The sequence below is a fragment of the Musa acuminata genome, chromosome BXJ1-5, assembly GCF_036884655.1.
Source record: "Musa acuminata AAA Group cultivar baxijiao chromosome BXJ1-5, Cavendish_Baxijiao_AAA, whole genome shotgun sequence".
NCBI lineage: Eukaryota > Viridiplantae > Streptophyta > Magnoliopsida > Zingiberales > Musaceae > Musa > Musa acuminata.
Genome location: NC_088331.1, coordinates 5,003,916 through 5,026,385, shown reverse-complemented (window position 1 = coordinate 5,026,385; position 22,470 = coordinate 5,003,916). Strand labels below are relative to the sequence as shown.

Genomic DNA, 22,470 nt, shown 5'->3' with positions numbered 1-22,470 from the left:
TCCGGCTCCGGGAGTCGCTCCGACGTCCCCTCCGTCCGGGCGCTGTTGGGGATCTCCACCATGGGGGTCCGACGCTCAGACCATCGAGGCGCTATGAGATCGTCGCCTCCTTCAGCGTCGCAGACCTCGCCATCGTAGCGAGATCCGCGAAGCGGATAGGTTTGTCCGAAGGTGGGGCGTGGGAGGCCAAGGGGGATTACAAGCTTGCTACCGAGGTTTGCGTTTGATACCTTTGTATCTTCTTATTCTGCACATTGGTGTTCTTTCTGTGGGAAAGGTGGACCTCAAGTCGTCTGTTTTACTAGGAATTTTCATCGGATGGAATTATGTCAAGTCATTTTCTGCAACTCTACTTTCTGGTGAACTATATTAGATGTTCATGTCGAATGAATGTTACCTCTGTTAATAGCGTCAAATATTATAGATTTGCGTCATTTTAGGAACATGGGGATAATCTTGTATTTGTTGATGAACATTGGAGAGAAGTGATATGGAATCTTAGAAGTGATGAGGGCATATCTGCATTGATGAACAGCTACCTGCAAAGAGAAGTGATAAGCTTTCCTTTTATGAATAAACATAACTGACTCATTTTGTGGTGTAAATTGTTATGCCTACCTTGTAAAGTTAATTAGACATGAGTGAGATTTGTGGTAGTCTGAAACATGTGGGAAATGATCAATCAAGTAAAAGCTAATGTACAAGGCAAAATTGTCTTTATAAATTCAGCTGATTCTTATTTGATTTTTGAGATTTCCCCGGTATGACCTGTCTCATAAATCAAAAGGATCATACCATGCATAAGCTCATCATTCAATCATCTGTAATATGCAAAACAAGAACAATAAATTCATATATATTTATTGTCAATAATTCAAAATACATTCCAATGAATCTCATTATATTAGTATAAGTAAATGTCTAGCTACACTTTCATTAGAGAAACTAAATAGCTAAGGCTGGGAGGTACCTACCTATCTCAATGACACCTATTTTCCCTATGATCTCGCTCCCCTTGATGGATTAAGAGGAGGGAAGATGTAGGGAAACTTATAGAGAGGTGACCAAGGCCAACTCTAATTCTCCAAAGTTAAAGTATAGTCCTAGATCAATCAGGGTTCTCTCTATATTATCATCTAACAGTATCTTATTTCTAATTCAAATAGGAAGACCAGCCATAACATCTCGATTACATTAATACCCATTGTGAAATAAAATTAAAATCTGTGTATAACATAGTGATTTGAAATATGCCATATGATAGGTTGTAGGTACCCAAAATTCACTATCTTCCGAAGTGACAGAACATGTTAGGTAGGAGATTGTCCATTGTTTTGCAAGCATCTGCGAGTTGCTGTTTTAGGTTTCTTCTATTTCTAGCTCAAATTATAGTTGATAATTTTGATCACTTAATCACTGTGGTATCCATACTGAACTGCTTTTCACGTTCTTTGATACTGCATTCAACATAAACTTTATTGAATGCGCATGAGGTTAAACCATGTATCTGTTTAAACTTGGGTTCAGTCCGTTAGTCACATACACATCCTTTATTTTTTTGGACTATTTGAAGTTCTGCTTTGGTTTCATTTGATGAACATGAATTTTTTAGGTTGTAATATATATTACAAATTAAACCAAGATATACCAGATGTTCATTGATCTGCACATGTTGATTTTTATACATAGAATGAAAGATCCACAAGCAAACTGCCTTTGAGTTATATTGATGTAGTGTCTTGACCAGATACTGTTTCTTCTCTTCTGGTGATGTTTTAGAAGCACAAGCATGTGTGAGGTCCATTCCCCTTTGAACGCATCATTCTGGCCTTCTCTTGTGTCTTGGTCTCGTCATTTTTTCTCTTTTCTTCTGCTAAGTTTCTTGCGTCAACAGAAACTCGATCAATTCTTTCTATCTTGTAACGATATTCTTGTAATGCCTTTTCTTTTCTGCGTTCCACATATCTCTGCAATTACCATATTAAGCGGTCAGCTGTTCTTTTATCTCAGTTAAAATGTCATAAAACTTTGTTTTATTTTTCTTTTAGTGAACAACAATCATTTTATGCCCTGGCATGCTTCATTAGCAACTGAAGCCTGAGCATGTAGAACTAGGAGAACTTCCAAGAGGAGATGCATTCAAAACACATCGGAACTTGATAGGTTTGTCTTTTGTTCAACTGAAATATAAGGGACAGAGTAAGGCCTGGATATAGTAGGATTGCATTTTGATGTCATGGTGTGTCCATAGGCATCTATATTGGGATGTAATACAGACAAGTGCTTTTGATAATAAAAGAAGATATTGTGCAAATTACCTGGATAAGCCATAGGTAAAATTGTTTTCTGGATGTCAACTGTGACTGGGTAATTCCAAGAAACAAAATGTTTATTGGAGAAGTAGTTCTTATTTTTTTGTAAAGTAGCGAGGTATATTCTTGTGGATGTGAAGTATGAATATGTTCTATTTCCTTTTTCTGTAAGATGAAGATTGTAATGGTATGGTGTCTGCTTTAATTTAAGAGTTGCCAGGGCAGATTTGATTACTTGGAATGTGTGAATTATCCAGTAGGGACCACACTGCTTATCTGCATTCTTACCTTGGACTTTGCCATTTCATGAGAGAGATTTTGTTTATGCAGCTGAAACTTTATTTATGGTGTATGTTTAATAATAAGGGCATGTATACTGAAGTGTTTTAGGATTTTTTTAGTCCATGGTTCTGAATGACATAAGATGTGGTCAGTTTGGTTTGAGAAGCTGAAAGCGATGGCAGCTGCTATTGCTTTTTGCAGTTCAGCTGCTTTAGGAAGACTCTGTCTTCATCAAGGACTTCTAAAGGTCTTTATTATTTGGGGTGGATATGTCTTCGAATAGAAATAAGATGAAAAGGAGAAAATTGCAACAGAAATAATCATAAACCTCTTTTCGATCCAGTCGGTGTTTGGCCTTCACCTTCTTCTGATTCTCCCACTCCCGAATTTCATTCATCATCCTTTCATACCTGAAAATTGTTTCTGTTGTTAGAAGTAGATTCACTAAATAATTTGCTGCTGCTGAAATTTTTTGATACATCAGATTGCTAGGCAAGCTGTGGTTACCTTTTCTTAATTTCGTCCATCTTTTCTCTCTCCCATGCATTTGCTTTTGTTTCCACTGTATCATAACCAATTGTTTTCTCAACTCCATTTCCTTTCCCAGAAAGTGATGCTGTAGGTTTGATTGTGGATGATGCTTGTCTCCTTTTTTGGTTTTGTCCGTTTTCAGATCTAATACTGCCTGTATCATCTGGATACTTATCAGAGATCGTTGGTGTCCTTTTAGTGATTAGATTAGTTTCCTTTTCTTTTCCTGAAAGTTTGCGATCGAACCCAGATTCGTCTAGCATTTTTTCTTTGTTTCCTACCGGCTTTTTCACTGGAGAATGATCTGAAATTGTGTTATCCTTCACAAATATTTTGGGTATTGGATTTCATGCTTAATGTTTTCTATGTGTCCTTGGGCTGAATGTGGAAACGGATACAAAAATACCTTAACTATACACATCAGTATGGAATTGATGAGAACACAATGATTCAGCTTTATTATGCTAGTAACTGCAGAAGGACATATAACAGGAAAGTACCTGATTGTTTTTCATCGTAGCCAGTTAACCATCTCGATAGTATGTTATCAGTTGGCTTGTTCATGCTATCTTCCCTTTTGCTTTTTATCTTGGCTGGAGGGCGCTTCTGGTTCAATGGATCTTCTTCTTCCAGTGAAGTGATAGCATATGCAGCTGCTGCAACTGCAGTTGCAAACGCAGCATCGCTGGCATTGTTGACGTCACTCATTTGGCCTGAAAACTGCCTCTGGAACCCAATACAGGTATGTTTTCTTTCTACAAAAGAAGGTGTTTTATGACTTCTTATATGCATTCTTTCAACACAAACACACAGATTGTAGTATTTGGCTTCCTTTGAAATTGCTTCTTTGCTTCTGTGTTGTGAAGCTTATTATGAATGCTAATTGTTTATACATTCAAAACCTTATCAGTCTCAGATTAGAGTACAGTATGGATTGAGACTCGATGGACCTACCAATAGTAACTTGCTTTTTGGCATCCACTCTATCCAAATTGTTAGGCCAATAGAATGATCAGATTGCATCCATGCTGAGCCATTACCTTGTTCTCAATGGGCAACATGACTGGTGCGGAGGATCCTTGTTTTCTAATGGATGGGCACGCATGCAACATGTAGTAATAAAACAAGTGTTTGATTATAGTAGACTGTCTATAGAAATTATGATATAACTAGATCAGAAAAATAGGTCTGAAATAGTTTATTAACTGCTGATATTGATATAGAAGAAAAATAATATATTTTCACATTTTTATGATTCTCAGTGACTAGCTTAACTTGAAGAAATTCTTTTGCTTTAGTCAAATAATTGCCATGCGAAACATATATGTTTCATTTCATAAGACATGAAGGGCCCACTGGAAACATAAATATGATGCCTTCTTTAGATGATGCAGTTTTTTTTGTGGTATCCTTCCTTCAATTGTATTCTGGCGCTCTTCCCAGTATTCTTCTCCTAATTCAGAAAATCTCACCCCTAACAATTAAATTAGATGAATTCATTTGCTGAACCATTTAAAGAAGCCATGATATGAAGCTTTTTTCATTGAATTGTCACATAATCTTATATTCTTATTTGTCATCTATAATCATACTAAAGACAACATGTTGCAATTTACATGACATCAGTGAGAGTATTTCCTAAGGCTGCTTCTTATCGTCATTTATTACTGCATGCAGGTGAAAAATTCATTCATAATAGCAAGAAAGACACGAGGAACTCAGTTGGATGTTACAGAAGATATCCAACTTTTTGATACAGAAACAGCTCCAAGGAAGGGTGAAACTGACCACGATTACGAAGCACTGCACCTAATTTGTTTCCACAGATTGTCCAAGCTGGTACAGACCTTGGAGCTTGTTTGGAGCTTGCAAATTGATACAAGCAGGAGGGAGGGATCCATATGGACTTTTATTTGAGACCAAGCTTGGAAACAAAGTCAGGCCTGGATAATTAATGTTGATGAGATGGAGTTCTGGACAAGAAAGTTAAGGCATTGCTTTCACATGCAAGTCCTTGAAAGTATCTGCATATGGATGAGGAAGAAAGGGATAACTTTTCTTGTATTCCCCCCAGGTTCTCTACTTTTCCTGTTTCCGACCTTTTTGCCTGCTCAAGCAAGTTACAGGTGGAGGAATGTTCTTGTGTTCCTTCATCATCAGTCAAACCCAGAAGGAAGCTCATGGTTCAAGAATACAAGGATGAAGTGGAAATAGTTACTCATCCTAACTCTTTACCCAGTTATACTCTCTTATGATTGCAGGTTTATTGGACCTAAACTCTTCCGTAAAATTTGTTTGCAGGTATTATCTCTTACAGGCGCACCCGTATAGAGAGAGGACAGATATGTTTATGAAGACGTTACATACTCATCACAATGGACACGTCTAGTTTAGACGAGGTCCTCAACCAGAATGGGCTTGTCATCACCGCTGTCATACTCCCCATCTTCATCTTCTCCTTGCCATCTCTTCTTCTTAATCTCTATCCCGTCCACAGGGCAAGCTTTCTTCTCGCTTCCAGCCTTGTCATCCTCTCCCACGACCAGCACGCTGTCAGCTGTTGCTGGCTGTTCTCCACCCCCCACGACCACTACCGTGTCTTTTGCCACTTGCCTTTCCAATTCTTCTTCATCACCAGTGCCGCCGCCGCCGCTTCCACAGGAAGTTAAAGGTTGGGCCTCGCCGCCCAAAAGGGCATCCGGTACGTCACCGTTGCTCGGCCCGGGGTCCTCAACGCACCCCTTGTTCTCTTCATCGGCTTCAGAGTCGTCATCATCGTCTTCTGTGGCAGCCACGGAAGAAGCAGCGAGTGACCTGATGGAGGTGGCAGCTCGGGCGATGGCTTCTCCAACGAGAGTGGGCTCAGTATGACCGGCGTCTGCGTCCTCCAACTCCATTGTTTCCGTATCCACCATCTCATTCTTTCATGAGGTAAGAAAACATGCTCGATCAGTCTCTTTGGCTAGTTGCAGGGGCAAGAGCTGCAGCCACGTGTCCGAGGCCTCCGAGACTGGTACATATCTCTTTGGCTACGTGGAAGTAAACTCGAAGAGAGCACCGCACGCGAGGTAACAAAATACTATCCATGTCAGTTTTACTACCGCAAATATTTATAATACGAAGAATCGCATCATATCCGATAGCAAAGCAGATTACACATTACAATACATACACGCAGACCGTCCAAATAAAAATCACCACGAACTATGAGACAAATAATTTGGCAAAGGCAACAAATGTTTGACAGAATTGACGCCAATAGACTCTCATCTTAGCATTCACAACCAGATGATCGCTGCAGCTGTCTTCCACCACCCGCCACATCAATGGTATCAGGAAGATATCTTCACCATAGTAAAAATGACATTGATAGCATTAACACAAAAAACAAGCCCAAGTTTAGAGGTGATCAATCACCAAATAAATAGATTCCTAAAACTTCAATTTTGATTTAGATAATGTTCATGGAGTTCAGACGATAAGCAGACTGTGATCTAAATGATGACCTTTAGGTTGAGTTGATGTGAATGGCAGTTGATGCACAAATAGGACTAGATGGGTTGGGAGGTGATATGAGAGATACTTACATGTCTTCCTCTGGCTCATTCTTGAGGGCATTCATGGCGATACACTGGAAAGCAGCTTCCACATTGAGTCCCTCTTTAGCTGATGTCTCGAAGTAGGGGATGTTCCCCTTAGAAGCACACCATGCCTTTGCTTTCTTCTCAGACACCTGAAAAATCCAGATATGGAAAGAACCATCTCAAAAACATAACAGTATCACATATTGACATCTATCGATTCATCGAAATGATGTCGTTAGATCGATCTCTTCCATTTGCTTTGTTTGCTTGGATAATATGGAAGAGAGATTTTACCACCGATGATAAAGTTTTCATTTCCTATATAGCATTGAGAAGGAAAGAGTGTCTCACCACTCGGCTGTTACCGCCATCGATATCAATCTTGTTACCCAAAACTATAAAAGGGAAATTCTCAGGGTCCGATGGGCTGGCCTGAAATATACACAACCAATACAGATGTACCCGTTTTTTTTTTTTTTTTTTTCATGTGTACTGCTCCAAATCAATCGAGAAAGTCAAGTATCATTTACCTGAAGCAGAAATTCTTCTCGCCAATTATTCAAATTATCAAATGATTTCATGACATTAACATCATACACAAGGACGCAGCAATCAGCTCCACGGTAGAAAGCCACACCAAGACTCTGAAACCTTTCTTGCCCTGCAGTGTCCCATATCTGAAAGATAAAACATCAGACAACAAGCTTATTATATTATAAACAACGGAGAACAAAAACAAGAAAGATATCTCCAAAGCCGAAAGCCCAACAGCATAACAGACTAGTAAAGTTTTAAAAAAATGATGATTTTGCTGAACTTTGATGTTTCCATTAATATACCATTCAAGTCTACTTAGACTCGGCTAATCTCCTATTTGTCAAGAAAACATCATCAATGATTAACTCTAGTAAGATAATTCAACTATATCTTTTACCATACAAGTGAGAAGCTGCAATAGGTCAGAAAATTGTGGGTAAGTTCTTTAATTTCCCTTCTGAAAATAACAGCAAAAGAAGGAAAATACCTAGTTCTAGACATATGATGATAAGTCAGTTACATTGTTGAGAATATTTTCAAAGGTTGATAGACCAAGCCATTTACATAAGACAGAAAGTGAATGTCATTTAATACAAGGTCATGATCAGCTTGAGTATGGATAAACCTAACTGCAAGCTGAGCTAAAGATGAACACTCTTAATTTAAGAGGGATTCAAGTCAAGCTCAAATCAGATAGAGCTACACCCAATCTCAGCCAGAAGCATGCCTGGCCAAGTTTAGTTAGAACCATGTTAAGTAGCTATAAGACCAAACCACATGAATCTTATAGCACAAACATAAGTGTAAGTATCAGGCTCCTCAATACATGCACAAATCAGAAGCCAAACCACCATCAAAGAGAATACCAGCTTACCTAAGTGGCTAGATTCTCAAAATGTTCATATATTTCAAGCAAATGAAGCTATATCAACTTAGCTTTTGTCTTGAAATTTCTTTACAAGATTATGTTACATGTGAATCAAGCTTGTCTAACTTGAACATCATTTGTGGTAATTGTATTTATGGTTGCCAACCAGTGCCATGGTACAACTATGTCTTTTCTATGCTACAGTACTCAAGCTTAATTTGTATCATGAGCTTGTGCTTCTTCGATTGTCCAATTCTATTAGCTTTATCATGTCATTATTTTGATTCATGTTCATAATTACTTGAACAGAAAGATGACTGATATTTGCTTGCTTATGTTTCTTTTGTTTCTTTATAAACTGGTCACCTACACTTACGTTTGTTCACAATCACCAGAGGAAATATTATTCATGTGAAAAGTACTTTTTCATCTGCCCATGCCCACAATTAGGAACATCAAGTAATATTTCAGATAAAAGGGATTAATTCTGACTTCTAAGTAAGCATAAATATCACAGATTACAATCCTTGGATGAAAACAACAGTTCAAGTCAGAAGAAAACCATTCCACCATTAAAATTCATCATGAAACCAATTTGAATTATATATCATGCTTAGGAACAAGAAGCACCCAAAAGGGAGGGCAAAAGGAATCCCAACACAAGCCATGGCGTAGAGTTCCTGACCTGTAATGTGAACAACCTGTCATCAATCTGGACTTCCTTAGTCAAGAAATCGGCTCCAATCGTAGCCTTGTACTGATTACTAAACTTCTTGTTCACATACCTATATTCAAATTAGCATCCAACCCCAAATCACCCACCATAGACAAATGAATCGCGACCAAAAGAACAAATCTTTCGTTCAAAAATTAAACGCGTACTGATTCATGAGAGATGTCTTCCCAACCCTATCAAAGAACACCATTACACATAAGGAAAGATCCTGACACATAAACAAGAGAAAGGAGGGGCTTTTTCCACGCACAAACGGGTGGAGATCTCACCCGCTGTCCCCGAGGATGATGACCTTCAGGAGCATCCGCCGCCGGGACGCCATAGATCCGACGACCGACAGAGCCGAGAAGAGCCTGGCGACCCACGGTTTCTTCCCTCACCACCCGATCGAGCCCTAGAATTATTGCCTCAAGAGAGCGAGGCAGCGTCGACAGAGACCCAAAAGGACACCCAATTAAGACTGTTGTGCGCTTCTTCGCTGTATTATTATGAGCAATATGATTAGGGAACCCACTTGTCTTACCCGTTCATCCAAGGAGGTGAGTGGCCCTATGTGGAGCCCACTTTCGGGGCCGAATTGGTGATATCGTAGGTCAGGTGGCCAAAGAGAGTACATTCTTAACGGTATTGAACACTTTGTCTTCTGTTATAGGAGCTGGCCTGGTTAAGTATCATCATCGTCACCTTAATAAGAGTTGTTGCTGGCAAATAGTGGATTAATGAGCCATTAATGGGTAATGATTAGCTTGTAAGGATAAATGAAATATTAATAGCATGATTAGAAGCATGTTGGAGGATTAATTACATATTATCTCTATAATTTTTAATTTTTAATTTTTTGATCCTTACACTAGTTTAATGATAAATTATATATATTTTCGTCGATTTTATGAAGAAAAATAAAATTAAATATTTCATATAAGGACCTTAATATAATTTTTAAAAATATAAGAATCGAGATATAAGGTAATTAATTAGATATAAGGAGTTTATGACCTTTTGAATGTTGTTATAAAAGTTAGATGAGAAGAAAAGTTGGAAGACAACTCAGCTTTGACTACCTGCTAACAATGACTTGCATTCAAGGAGATGTTCTTGACACAAACAATCCAAAATTCTTTGAACTGAGACCAGAGAGTATGCACAAGGGGGAGAGCTTATGAAGTTAAAATCATAAAAAGAATCAGTCGGATGTTCATCATTATTGGCAAAAGAAGGCCTAAACATATTTGAAGAAGCCTATAAAAGCATTCCAGAAACTATACTTATGGCTGGAACATGATGTTTGTGCTTTACAATTGAGCAATCTGCAAAAGTTTCTTCTCACAAGCTGCTGCCAAAGCCAGAGCTGTCTTTCTTCTTCTCCGTCTCTATCTCCTGTGTATGTTGACCTTCGCTGCTGGCCGACGCCGATGGATGCTGGCCATACTCACTGGTAGGTGCGCTGTAGTCGCTGCTGCCGTACTCCGGTGTCAGTGCCATTTTCCTGAACTTCTTCATGTCCTCATTGTACTGGCTAGAGTCATAGTCGGAGCTGCCATGCGAACTGTAAAACCTGCTATGACCCGGCCTGATGCCTTCGTTCAGATCTTCGAGAGACACATCTCCTTCCAAAGCACGCATGATCTGATTGGTTTTCAGTCAGTGGGGTTAGTTAGTAAAAGCTCGATGTAGGAATAGGAAGTATCTTTCATGTTATCGCAAAGGCTGAAATATATATCAAACTCAGCCCATGTGCTTCAGACGAGAACTGATTACAAGAATTCTTGAGAAGTTGAGGAGTTTGTATAATCCGAGGAAACAGGATGCAGAAATAATGGATAAAAGATAATTTTAATTGACAGATGATAAGTTCCTACAAACTAGCAAAAAGAAGGTTAACTTCAAGGAAGGTGTTTGTTGATCAGTATCACGAGAGAAACTAATGCAGACACAGCAAAATGGAAACAAATGATTCAAGAGAAATTGTCATAACAGAGAAAAAAAAACAGATCTGACAGAAAAAGGAACCATTTAAGATATATAAAAAAGAACAAAGAATCAGCACCTGACTCATCCTTGGCCGTCGCCGTGCTGAGTGGCGCACACAAGCAGCAGCACAGGCAATCATGCAAGCCATCTCATTTGGGTCAAAGTTCCTACCCAACTTTGGATCAACAAGGGCATCGTAATTGCCATCCTCAAGAGCTCGAGTAAGCAATGGCCTTGCCTGCAGATACAAGCAGCTCAAAGAATTGAGTGCTGAAGGTAAGCAGAAGCAACATCATGATGCACAAAAATATACAGAACAAGATTAGGCACACCATGTACTAACCCAGTCAACTAAGCTATCATCCATGAAAGTTTGGGACGAATCAACAGGACGGCGTCCAGTGATTAGCTCCAGAAGCATGACACCGAACGAAAAGACATCTGATTTATCAGTGAGTTTACCTGAAGATGCATATTCAGGTGCCAGATAACTGCAAGAATGCAGAGATTATATGTTAAACTGTGATGGTAAAGGATATCACGAGCATGAAAACCTTAGGAAAACCTCAAATTCAAAAGCCTTCTGCATGGTACAATTAGCATCCAACATAAAAACTAAACGATTTGCAGTTGTGCTGGAGAATAACCAAAAGGAACCTCAAATTTAAAATCCTTCCACATGGTACAATTAGCATCGAACCTAAAAACTACACGATTTGCGGTTGTGCTGGAGAATAACCAAAAAAAATAGAATCCAAATTGCAACAAAAATATTGATAGCAGAACAGATTCCTGATAAAGACTGCCACATGATACAAGAACCCTAACATTTAAAAAATGAGTCTTTAGAAGGAATCAACCATTTAATATAAACTAAGTCCAGGATAAAAGCAAAAGCAAAAGTGAGCATACCCAAAGGTTCCCATAACCCGAGTGGAAACATGGGTGTTGTTATCAGAAGCAAACTTTGCAAGACCAAAATCTGCAACCTGAAGATCAGAACGCAACGTTTAATTTTTTTCGATGTTCTTAAAGATAAATTAACAGGAAGTTACCAAAGTAAATGCTGTTGATTAGGAAGAATTCAACCAAAAGCATTATTCTCATTCTAAAGGCATACATGGCAAACATGAAAAATAGAATATTTGCATAATATTCATGGACAAAATTCAAATGAAAAACAATGGCATCGACTTTTCAAACACTCAACTCTACTTTACAAGTAATATTTAAATCAATCCCCCCATTTGTTGAATAATAATCCAAGATACCTTAAAATTTTTATTATACAGAAGCTTTTTATCCCTCCATCTTAATATCTTAAACTGTTCTCTTAATATTGCTAAAATTATAATTTATATAGCCAATCTTAGTTCTAATTAATATAAAACCTTTAACTTATAAAATGTCTCCATAACCTAAATTAAAATTATTTTCAATTGAACTTTCATCAACTAAAATAATATAATCGTGTCTATCCCATAAATGACTAATAAGTTCCTTCATTACTAATGTTGTCAAACATAATCTTTCATTATCAATCTTATAGATCGACTAACAAGAATTTGCCAAAAATACTACAGTGCAAAATAAATGCTAAATTGATTAGGAAGAATTAAGCCAAAGCATTATTTGTATTTTGAATCTATACATGTCAAAAATGAAAAAAAGGAAAGAGACACCTGATCCTATTGCATAATGTTACTGGAACAGAATTCAAATAAAAAACAATAGTAACAGCAATTTACCAAAAGACTACAGTGCAACAAAAAAAGAAAATAGAATTCAAATGAAAAACAATAGTAACGAGGAAGCACATATTACTTGCAGAAGCAATACATATTTGAACTTGGTTATGTATACAAGATAGATGATGTGGTGATTTGAGTAAAATTCAATGGACAAAAAAGCAGCACTTGCTTACCTTTGGCTCAAATTTGTAATCAAGAAGAATGTTAGCTGCCTTAATATCACGGTGAATAATCTTAGGGTGACCTGCAGAGAAAAATGCCCTTCATTAGGAACAAAGTAAAAAAAAATTATGCGAGCAAATCAACACTAAGCTTTAAGTTTGAGAAGTAATAAAGACAAAAAAAAGGAGAACAAACTCACAGTCCTCATGAAGATATGCCAAACCCTTTGCAGAACCCAGTGCAATTTTCAATCGTGTAGACCATTCCATAGTTGGCCGATCTCTCCCTGGCAATATAGATTAATTTCAAACGAAAGTTTCTAATAGTAAAATAGTAATCCAGAGAAGGATGAAACAAGCATAAAACATCAGCTATTAATAGACTACACTTTTGGGGAACAAATCCTACAGGAATGCAGGATCATCCTCAAAAGACATGTTGGATCAAACATCTATCATCTGAAAACAAAATCTTATGGACTGTATTAAGTGTCCAACAATAGTCACAAGGACCATTTCTTGGAATCGGCAATTCTGGCTTTAAACAAGTTAATTAAAAACTTTTTAGCATTCAGTTCGAAGGGTCATTACTAACTAGACATTCTTTTCTTTTGCTAAGGGTTCATAAATCTGTACAAACGACTGGAATATCACCTAATAACTATTTAATGTAAATTGATGGGTTGGACATATAAAACATTAGAGTAATTTCCTCAATCAAGATCCCCAATCTTTGTATAAACTATATGGAAGAAAATTCTACTGATAGAAAGAAGATAAGATTTTCTGAGTTAATTTGAAAGAAAAGTAGAGAAGTTAAGAATAATCAGGAATATTAGAAGGTGTAACGAGTACACTATGCATAACTATAGACAGTCACTATCAATAATATAATAAATCATGATACAAGAGTAATAAAAAATCATTTTTCTTAGAAAACCATCTGAATTTTCTTATATGAACTTGTACTACATCTCAAATATGTGCTGAAAAACCATTTCTGATCCAAATCCATCCAATGAAGTTACAAACACGATGATCTAGTATAGAAAGTTTAGCACCAAAGTAAAAGAAAAATTAAATAGAGCAGAACTATCCGAGCTAAAATTTGCAGATGACAACATGAAATTGTGGCTCACCATGCAAATGGAACTCCAATGTATTGTTAGGAACATATTCATAGACAAGCAGCCTCTTGCCTCCAGAAATGCAGTATCCAACCAACGTAACAAGATGCTTATGATGTACACGACTAATGATATCAACCTCTGCCTGGAATTCACGCTCTCCCTGCCCACTTCCGATTTTCAATTGCTTGACTGCAACTTCCTTACCATTGGGAAGTACTCCTCTGTGTACATAACCGAAACCACCTTGCCCAAGGAGATTAGCATCAGAGAAACCATCGGTTGCCATAACCAGCTGTTCATAGGTGAATGTGCTTCTTGAGAGGCCAAGGGCGCCACCAGGAGATGGAGGCAGTGGCACCTCAGAACCGGAATAATTGGACCCAGACCCTCCACTGCTACTTATCATAGGCGGAGGTGGAGGGGGCAGATGGCCTGGAGAGTGTGGTGGACGTGATGCAAATGGAGGAGGTGGAGGAGGACCTGGAGGCAGTTTGACAACATGATCTGCTGGAGGTGGAGCATTCTGTTGCCAATGTTCACCATACCGGTCATCTGAAAACACCATCACATTCATTTAGATGATGATACTTTTCTCGATCAATAGTCAGAAAATGCAAACAGAATTAGGAAACACAAATAACAATCCTATTTAAAGTCTTAACAAAAGGTAGTGATGTGACCATTTGATGCACAATAGCGACAAGTCAACACCTATGCAATGCAATCTAAGTTGCAAAAGTAGGCAAATTATATCAACTTGAAAACCATTATCTGATACTTGCATCATTGCAGATGTCATATGAAGAGAAACCCAGGTACCTCCATTCATGCAGGTATCTTCCTTTACAAAAACCAAAAAAAAGGATTTCATAAATATGCATTGATAATCCAGGTTGAATCATCAAGTGGAAGTTAATATGCAATATCTGCATCTTTCTCTCTGATATAAAATTCTCACTGTATAACAATCTGCTTAATATTTAATTCTCTTGCCTAAATATTCATCCATGTCTTCTGATAGAGAATAATCAAATAGTTGGTTCTTGAATCCTGACCCTCATGGAAAAAAGAAAATTAAAGAAAAAAAATCACTTTTTCCACACAAAATCTGACAACATTCATGAAAAAAAATAGAAATTTGTGGAAGTACAGCGAAATAGACGATATTTAGGTTTCATTATAGATTATAGATTGTAGATTATGATCTAAATCAATGAAAAAAGAACATTTTTGGTAATTGTTACGAGAAAATTAGATCAACCTTTTCCTGCATGCGGAGGCAGCGGGGCAGCACCGTAGTAACGGGGCGGTGGAGGCGGCGGCCGGCGCTTCTTTTTCCAACAACAGACGCATACTAAGCTTAGCAGCAAGAGGATCACCACCCCGCCCACCGCAATGCCAACCACGAGCGGAGTCGAGACCGAGCTCGAAGACGACGACGACGGAGAGAGCGCAGACGGGGCGGTCGGAGTCTTGGGCGACGGAGGAGACGGAGTCCTGGGTGGCGGCGGAGACAGAGTCCTCGGCGGCGGAGGAGACGGCGGGGTTTTCCCGGAGGGCGGCGGCGGCGGCGGAGAGCCGGAAGGGCTGGTGGGAGGCGGCGAGGCTGGGGGCGGGTTGGCGGGGGAGGGAGGAGGTGAGGTGGGCGGGGGAGCGGAAGGGGTGGCCGGAGGCGGGGCTGCAGGGGTTGCTGGAGGCGGGGCGGCGGGGGTGGCCGGAGGCGGGGCGGCGGGGGTTGCCGGAGGCGGGGCAGCGGGGGTGGCCGGAGGCGGGGCAGCAGGGGTGGCCGGAGGCGGGGCAGCGGGGGTGGCCGGAGGCGGGGCAGCGGGGGTAGCCGGAGGCGGGGCAGCAGGGGTGGCCGGAGGCGGGGCAGCAGGGGTAGCCGGTGGAGGCGCGGCAGGGGTAGCCGGTGGAGGCGCGGCAGGGGTGGCCGGAGGAGAGGAATCGGCGGGTGACGAAGGCGAGGGGGCCGGCGGCGAAGTGGACATGACAGGCGACCGCGGTTCGGGTTAGTATTCGAGGTCTATTTATCAAACCCTTCTTCTTGATATCGTGCGAAGTCAATGTAATTGGGGTTAAAAGACACGTTAAGCAGCAGCGCCGTGGAGGCGCGTCTCGGTGGCGGAGTAGAGGAAGTAGCAAAGGGGATATATTCTCGCTTTCTCTTCGACGAGTGCGTGCTAACCCTTCAACGTTGAGGTAGCCGAAGGGATTCGGATCCGCTGTCAGATAACACCACAACATCCAAGCTCTCCTTTAACTCTCTCTCCTCCTGCATTCCGGGTCCCACATTATTACCGAATCAAGCTCCGCATAAAACCTGAACCCTGCGCGGATTTGGCAGTGAATCCTCACACCAGAAAAGGTAAGCGCGAGCGGAGGGAGCGCGAGAGCGCGCCTGCGGGGTCCACACGGTCCCGCCGCGCAGGTCGCGAGTGCACGCACGCCTCGCTTCTCCTACCGTGCCCGCGAAGGCCTCTCTTCTTCGTTCGTCTTTAGCCTTCCTACCGAGGCCGGCGATGGGATAACGGGCAAGCCTTGACGCTGATGATTTCTCATCATTCCTCTAAAAATCTTTCTATTAAGGATGGAGATCGAAGAACAGCCAAGTCATAATTATGCCGAGTTTTCATGCCTTTCTGTTCTTTCGCACGAGCGAAAGTCTAGCAAACCGCATCAGCTTTACTGTCTTATTGCATGAATCTGACCAGCTTAAGCACTGCCTGCTGCACGATTCAAACGTTTAATCTGCTGCAAGAATCAGTCTTGTGAATGATAGCAGTTCATAGGGTTCTTTTCTTCAATTTAGACACCCAAAAAAGGATTCCCTTTGTTTGTCTCTGAAGCAAAAGAGGCCAACAGCCACGCAACACAAAGGAGGAGACAGGCAGGCAGTCCAAAGGATTAGTTGCATCACCGCTCCAGTTGCCGACGACGATGCATTCAAACAAAGCCACATCCATATACGAGCAGGAGATAGGCCAAGCACACAGTGACTTGAAAGAGATGGTCACAGCACCAGCTTTCACATCATCGTAAACTTCTCCTTTGACCAAGACCCATCTCATCTATGTTCCAGAAACTCTTGGGGGAAACTCCAGCTGGTGAGTAGGCCCAACTTGTTTGTGGTGACTCCAATGATTAAAGACTCAATTGATTCTTTCTGAGATGGGTTGGTGACACTCTTAATTCACCCAAGTGAGCGAAATAAGCCAAAGAGATGATAATTACGTGCGATGCTTTTGCATGAAAATTTCAATGCACGTAATGTATGCTGCAAAAGACGCAGCTCTCCGGTCTGCATGTGGATGATTGATTACATCGACTTCTTGTCGGTGTGATTTGACTTTTTGCATTAGCGTGTGTGGGGAGAGTCAGATTTTGGATCTACCATGTCACTCTTGTGGAGTCGGCAGCCACACATCTGTTGGCAGAGACCAACAAGGAGATCAGAAGGAATGTGGGGCATTAGCTACGAAATCATGCATGTTGTCAGAAGATTAATGATCAAATCTCAGCTTTAGATTTTAAATGCAGTGGCAGCGATTAAAATATTTAGTGCATAGGCATCTTCGACATTTCTCTTTCATGATTAAAAGCTGACTTGGGAAAAAGGAAGCCGGCAATGGAGATGGTTGACCACACCGAGCCTTCAAGGAGCCGCCCGGTCAAACCAGGGCCGGCGACAATGCCATTTCCCCTCGCATATTATATGAAGACGAGTTGTTGGTGACCATTACTCGAGATCGAGGTTGGACAAAGAAGCTTCGAATCCAGTGATCATTCATACCGTTCAGAATCGATTTGGTCAAATTATTCAGCACTTTATTTAGATCGAATCAAATACAAACAAGCGGCTATCATTGTCATATGTTTATCTTCTCTGCCGTGGTTAAGCAGCAGAAGTACACAGCGCATCTGCATTAATCTCTCGCTGCTCATGTATATGTACAGATATAGATGAAGGAAGCACGCGAGAGAGAGAGAGAGAGAGAGAGAGAGAGACCTAATTGAGGGGATGGAAGTGTTAGGCAGGGTTGTGAGCCAAGAGAACTGGGCAGGTAGAGGAGCCCCATCACCTGCCTCGTTCAGGTGAGAAGCATTGCTCACGGCGACAGCGACGAGCTACAAAAGGAATAAGTTGCATCGGTCAAATTTTCTACGGACAATGTAGTGTGCGTTGCCTGCTAACCGGGAATAATAGGAAACATTGGGGAACATGTCTTCCACTCAATCAAATACCATTCCTCACAGAGTGCAGATGCCTGCAGAAGAAGCGGGGCTGCTAATTCATGTGGTCCTCCAACCTCACACAAAAGAGAAGTTTCACCTTCTCATTAGCTTCTCCTTGACAATCGCATCTTTTCTTATTTAATGTCTCATAATAAATTGCGCAGGTGCTCTCTTCAAATTCGTCGTCTTTAACGAGTGACAGAACACAAAAAAGGTTGAGCAGCCAATATGACGAGATTTCGCCGTCATTTTGGCCACACATGATGTTGTCTCCCATGAAAATATCAAGTTCTTCATCAAGCACATGATGTTGTTTGTCTTCTGTGAGATTGATAGGTTTCATAAGCATGCAACACTGTTGTCCTCGTCTCTGTCATAACCCGTCATTGTTTACTGTTTGAGCTCAAACAATTATTCGACGGAGGTTCAGAACCTAATATGAAAGAGCAACAGATCAATGATAGTTGCAGGAAAGATCAGAACAGTACGATTCTTCCCTATCTGCTGATGAGGTTTTTTGCGTATAGGATAATCTGATGTGTCTCCCTCGCATCAAGACAGAAGATAAACAATCGCTTGACTTGTCCTCGGACCATAATGGATCTCATGGTATAATGACAAGTCAAACAACCATTCTCCCCATCTCTGTAGGACTATTGTTGTTTCTTCTTACGTGTAAAGAAGAGATGAAGACGGCATTTGCCTCGACGCAATCGATGGTTTTGTCGACGAAACCATAGGCAATAATGGTTTTGTCTCGAAGCTGAGAGTTGTATATAACACTGACCCAATCAGCCAAACCTGTAGGCCTTCTTCCAGTGATCAGTTCCAGAAGCACCACTCCGAAGGAGAAGACATCAGATTCGTCCGTAAGCTGCCCGGTCGCAGCGTATTCTGGCGCCAGGTATCTGTGCATCAGCATGAGATTGATCGGGAGTGGAACTATATGACATGAGATCCATATACCCATAAGTGCCCTTCACAAGACTCGAAAATTGCGTTTTCTCATCAGAGAAACGCATTGCGATCCCGAAATCTGCAATCTGCATGAGTTCTTCAAGGTGTCAAAGTTTAGGTCTCATTTCTGCCATCAGAACATTGCCTTTGCCGTAAAAGAATTATCCAGGACAGACAATATTGGCTGATTTAGTATCCCGGTGAATGATCCTTTGTTGGCCTACAAAGTTCCACCATCAAAGATTGACCGCAATCCTTGATGAGCATCATTCGAGCTGATTGCCACATATAGCAAGGACATGAAAGATAAAAACTCAGAGTCCTCATGCAAATACTATGCTAAGCCGTTTGCAGAATCCAAGGAATTCCTAAAACTTTCTCCCAGTAAATTGTCATCGGAGAAGTTGTTCGTCGCCGCTGACAACTCTTCGATCGCAACTGTGAGCGTTCGTGGATTGCTGCTGATCTGCGTTGCAGGTTCTTCTTGTTTTCCACAACGATCTTTTCTTGGTGATTGGTAGAGTTCAGATATCAACACAGGACGATCTTCAACTGGTCAAACCATGCTGACATAAACATAATAATAGGACAAGAGGAAGAAGAAAGGAGAAGCCGGAGATGGAAACGATTCTGTATGATTCAATAAGATCTTTCACAGCTAACATGAGCTTGTCTCCATACTCAACCGTGTCATCGGCAATCGACAAGCCCCTCCTCACACACCGCTGCGGAAACCACCTGCCATCATGTAGCAGACGGTGCTTTGCATCAGGACGTGAATGCAAGACAAGCCTCGAAGATTTCTACTGTGCACAACTCTGAGGACACCAAAAGAACAAGCTTGAAACTTAGAGATCATCCCAAAACATGTCGCAGTTTCTTCGAGAATAGCAGATTAATCATTAGGCACCCGAACGAAAGCGGAAGGAGCCCCATTGCGATGATCACGCATGAGATGTTGAACTCCTTTCAACAGGATGTCGAAAATAGTACGAGATATCCTCTCGCATCTCTCTTTATGCCTTCAAATCTTGTTCTGAAACGACTCTAATAGCTTTGTGATCCCCAATCGAGAAACCAATGGTGTGGACATGATAAGTACATATGAATACGGCGGCTTCTAATTCTAATTATGAGGTAAGAACTCGTTATTGTATGCAAGCTTTGCCTGACTAAGGATAGAGATCTAATAGACTCTTCACTCTCCTAATTAATGATCGAGGGGATAGAGACAAGCGACCAAAGCATCAACAGAGTCGTTGACTTCTTCATAACCAAGTCGCGAAGACGATGATATCCTAACACTCGTGTCAAAAGGTTAACAGAGTATATAGTTGACTCCATTCATGTGGGCTTTACCTCAGTGGCCCATAAGGCCTAAATGGGCCCGTTAAAGTTGGATGAAATGTTGCAGGTTGATTAAGCGAGTGACTCGCTAAATTAAACTGAGATGTTGATTGAGACTAGCAGGCAACACATAATTTGATTGAATGAGTATTTATAGTGCATATAATTGAATGAAATATAACTTAAAGAACGTAATTAAAATAAAATACGGATAACTTCTTCGTTAATGATTAATTTAATTAATTGAAATAGAAATATACGTTTGAGTGGCACAATTTTTGAAGCATATATGTTGTTGCGTAGAGAATTGGTATGCTCAAAATATCAGTTTTATCGTGTAAAATAACGAATGTTATATTTTATGTGTTAAAGCTTCCGTTGTGGTTAATTATTAATTTCATGTTAAGTTTAAATAACCTAAGTTACACTTAGTGTATGGAGACATATTGTCATGCTATTAAACTTTCACTAAATATATATATTTAATGAGTTGTTTAAGTAGGATGAATCTTGTGTTTAGAGTGTACATTTTGTTTTATTTGACAAGTGATATGATGATCCTTTATATTGCTTGTGTTATGAAATAGTTAGATTATTATTTATTTAGTTTATTTTCATGCATCAAAAATCATGAATCATAATTTGGCGATCGAAATATTTATTATATATAAATTTAATTTAACTTAGGTTATTGATTAGTTCCCTTACCATACTTATACCTTATTCCAGAATCCAAAGGTTATAAAACTTTAAATCGGATGATGTTTAAATCCACTAAGGCGAAGGCAATGAGGTAATATAAATTATATTCAATAGTAACTTAACTAAGAGAATTAAAAATAATATTTTTTTAAAAAATAAATTAATTTTTATGAATATTATGTGAATAAAAATTATGTGTTACATAGTGATAAATCTATGATGTGACATATGGGATGGCGTTTAAGTTTACCTTGTCCATATAAAATGAGGCTAATTCCCTCGAGTTTAGTATATATCTAAGTTTCATAATTATTATTTTTTAATATAAATAAAAGAATATATAGGTATATAATATGACATGTGATATTAAAAGAAGATAAAGAAAAAATAAAAAAAATATATATATGATGTGCAATATGGATTTGATCCTTGTATTAATTATGATGTTTTCTTTGTTAATATGATATTACTTTGTAACGTGCAACAGAGGAAGGCAACTACAAGGAAGACAACAGAGGAACAAGGGCTACCATGGGTGGCTCCGTCTTACGCTTCAACCAGGGCTTCTACAATCTTGATTGCTCTATGAGTCTATTGGCTGAGATCAAGCATCCTCATCGTCGGATTTGAGATATCAATCTGTAAGACAAACTAATCCTTTTCCTCTCTTCCTATCTTTTTACAAGACCATCTAGATTGATGAATTAGGAAGAGAAAGAAAAACTTTAATCTCTCAACTAAGATGCCTCTTTTTTTTTACCTCTAGAGGTTTTGTCTATTTATATGCGAGAGCAGAGGGTCTAGGATAACTTATTAGGGGAGTTCCTCCCATCAAGATTATCTCATAAGGAATCTTATTTAACATGAATTTTTTTTTATTGATCAATAACCAGAATCCAATCATATTTATAATATATCTTACCTAATTAAATAAAATTACATAATCTAATAATAATGTGTCGAATCTCCCACCACCATCAACTTTGATTTCATCTACCTAACGACACATTAGATGTTCGATCGGGTACTTCAGCCAGCCAAACTCTGATAGGCTCTCGCGCAATCCTCCCCGTCGATATTACCAGTAGAATTGCTCTATTCTGTCTTTACGGTGAAAGTACAAATAGAATGTGGTTTTGGTGCCACACTTCCCAGGATCTACCGCAAAGCAGATGCACTTCGACAATCATGGAAATGCTGCATCTCCACGATTGTCTATATATTGGAGCTCATGGGGTATACTCCTCACATCCCTGCAAAAAAGCTCACAGTGTCAGTGGACGACATGATGATTTATATGTAACCGTTATTATTAAATATCTAATTTAATAATAATATAACTATTATCATTAAGATTCATAATTGATT

At 39.8% G+C, this 22,470-nt stretch overlaps 3 protein-coding genes across 4 annotated transcripts; all 3 read right to left on the bottom strand.

The window, feature by feature from the left end:
* Nucleotides 1-1,544: 1,544 nt before the first annotated feature.
* On the bottom strand, nucleotides 1,545-5,006 carry LOC135673230 (uncharacterized). The gene is made up of 5 exons (XM_065182045.1): nucleotides 4,935-5,006; nucleotides 3,626-3,880; nucleotides 3,102-3,429; nucleotides 2,923-3,004; nucleotides 1,545-1,967 (listed from the first exon to the last, which is right to left on the bottom strand). Exons 2-5 carry the CDS (start codon nucleotides 3,831-3,833, stop codon nucleotides 1,776-1,778), a joined length of 810 nt encoding a protein of 269 aa, XP_065038117.1. The 5' UTR covers nucleotides 3,834-3,880; nucleotides 4,935-5,006; the 3' UTR covers nucleotides 1,545-1,775.
* A 1,188-nt stretch (nucleotides 5,007-6,194) lies between these two features.
* Nucleotides 6,195-9,300, bottom strand: LOC103984130 (ras-related protein Rab7). 2 transcript variants are annotated; one of them, XM_009401566.3, is made up of 7 exons: nucleotides 9,120-9,295; nucleotides 8,997-9,023; nucleotides 8,800-8,899; nucleotides 7,240-7,386; nucleotides 7,061-7,141; nucleotides 6,713-6,858; nucleotides 6,195-6,469 (listed from the first exon to the last, which is right to left on the bottom strand). In XM_009401566.3, the coding sequence occupies exons 1-7, from the start codon at nucleotides 9,170-9,172 to the stop codon at nucleotides 6,397-6,399; spliced, it is 627 nt and encodes a 208-aa protein (XP_009399841.1). In that variant the 5' UTR covers nucleotides 9,173-9,295; the 3' UTR covers nucleotides 6,195-6,396. The 2 variants fall into 2 exon arrangements, with proteins under 2 accessions (XP_009399841.1, XP_065038118.1); XM_065182046.1 differs by lacking the exon at nucleotides 7,061-7,141 and having other exon boundaries at nucleotides 9,120-9,300.
* A 724-nt stretch (nucleotides 9,301-10,024) lies between these two features.
* Nucleotides 10,025-15,994, bottom strand: LOC135673229 (proline-rich receptor-like protein kinase PERK1). Its single transcript, XM_065182044.1, has 8 exons — nucleotides 15,125-15,994; nucleotides 13,873-14,415; nucleotides 12,934-13,020; nucleotides 12,746-12,816; nucleotides 11,734-11,810; nucleotides 11,165-11,312; nucleotides 10,898-11,059; nucleotides 10,025-10,476 (listed from the first exon to the last, which is right to left on the bottom strand). The coding sequence occupies exons 1-8, from the start codon at nucleotides 15,849-15,851 to the stop codon at nucleotides 10,174-10,176; spliced, it is 2,118 nt and encodes a 705-aa protein (XP_065038116.1). The 5' UTR covers nucleotides 15,852-15,994; the 3' UTR covers nucleotides 10,025-10,173.
* Nucleotides 15,995-22,470: the final 6,476 nt, after the last annotated feature.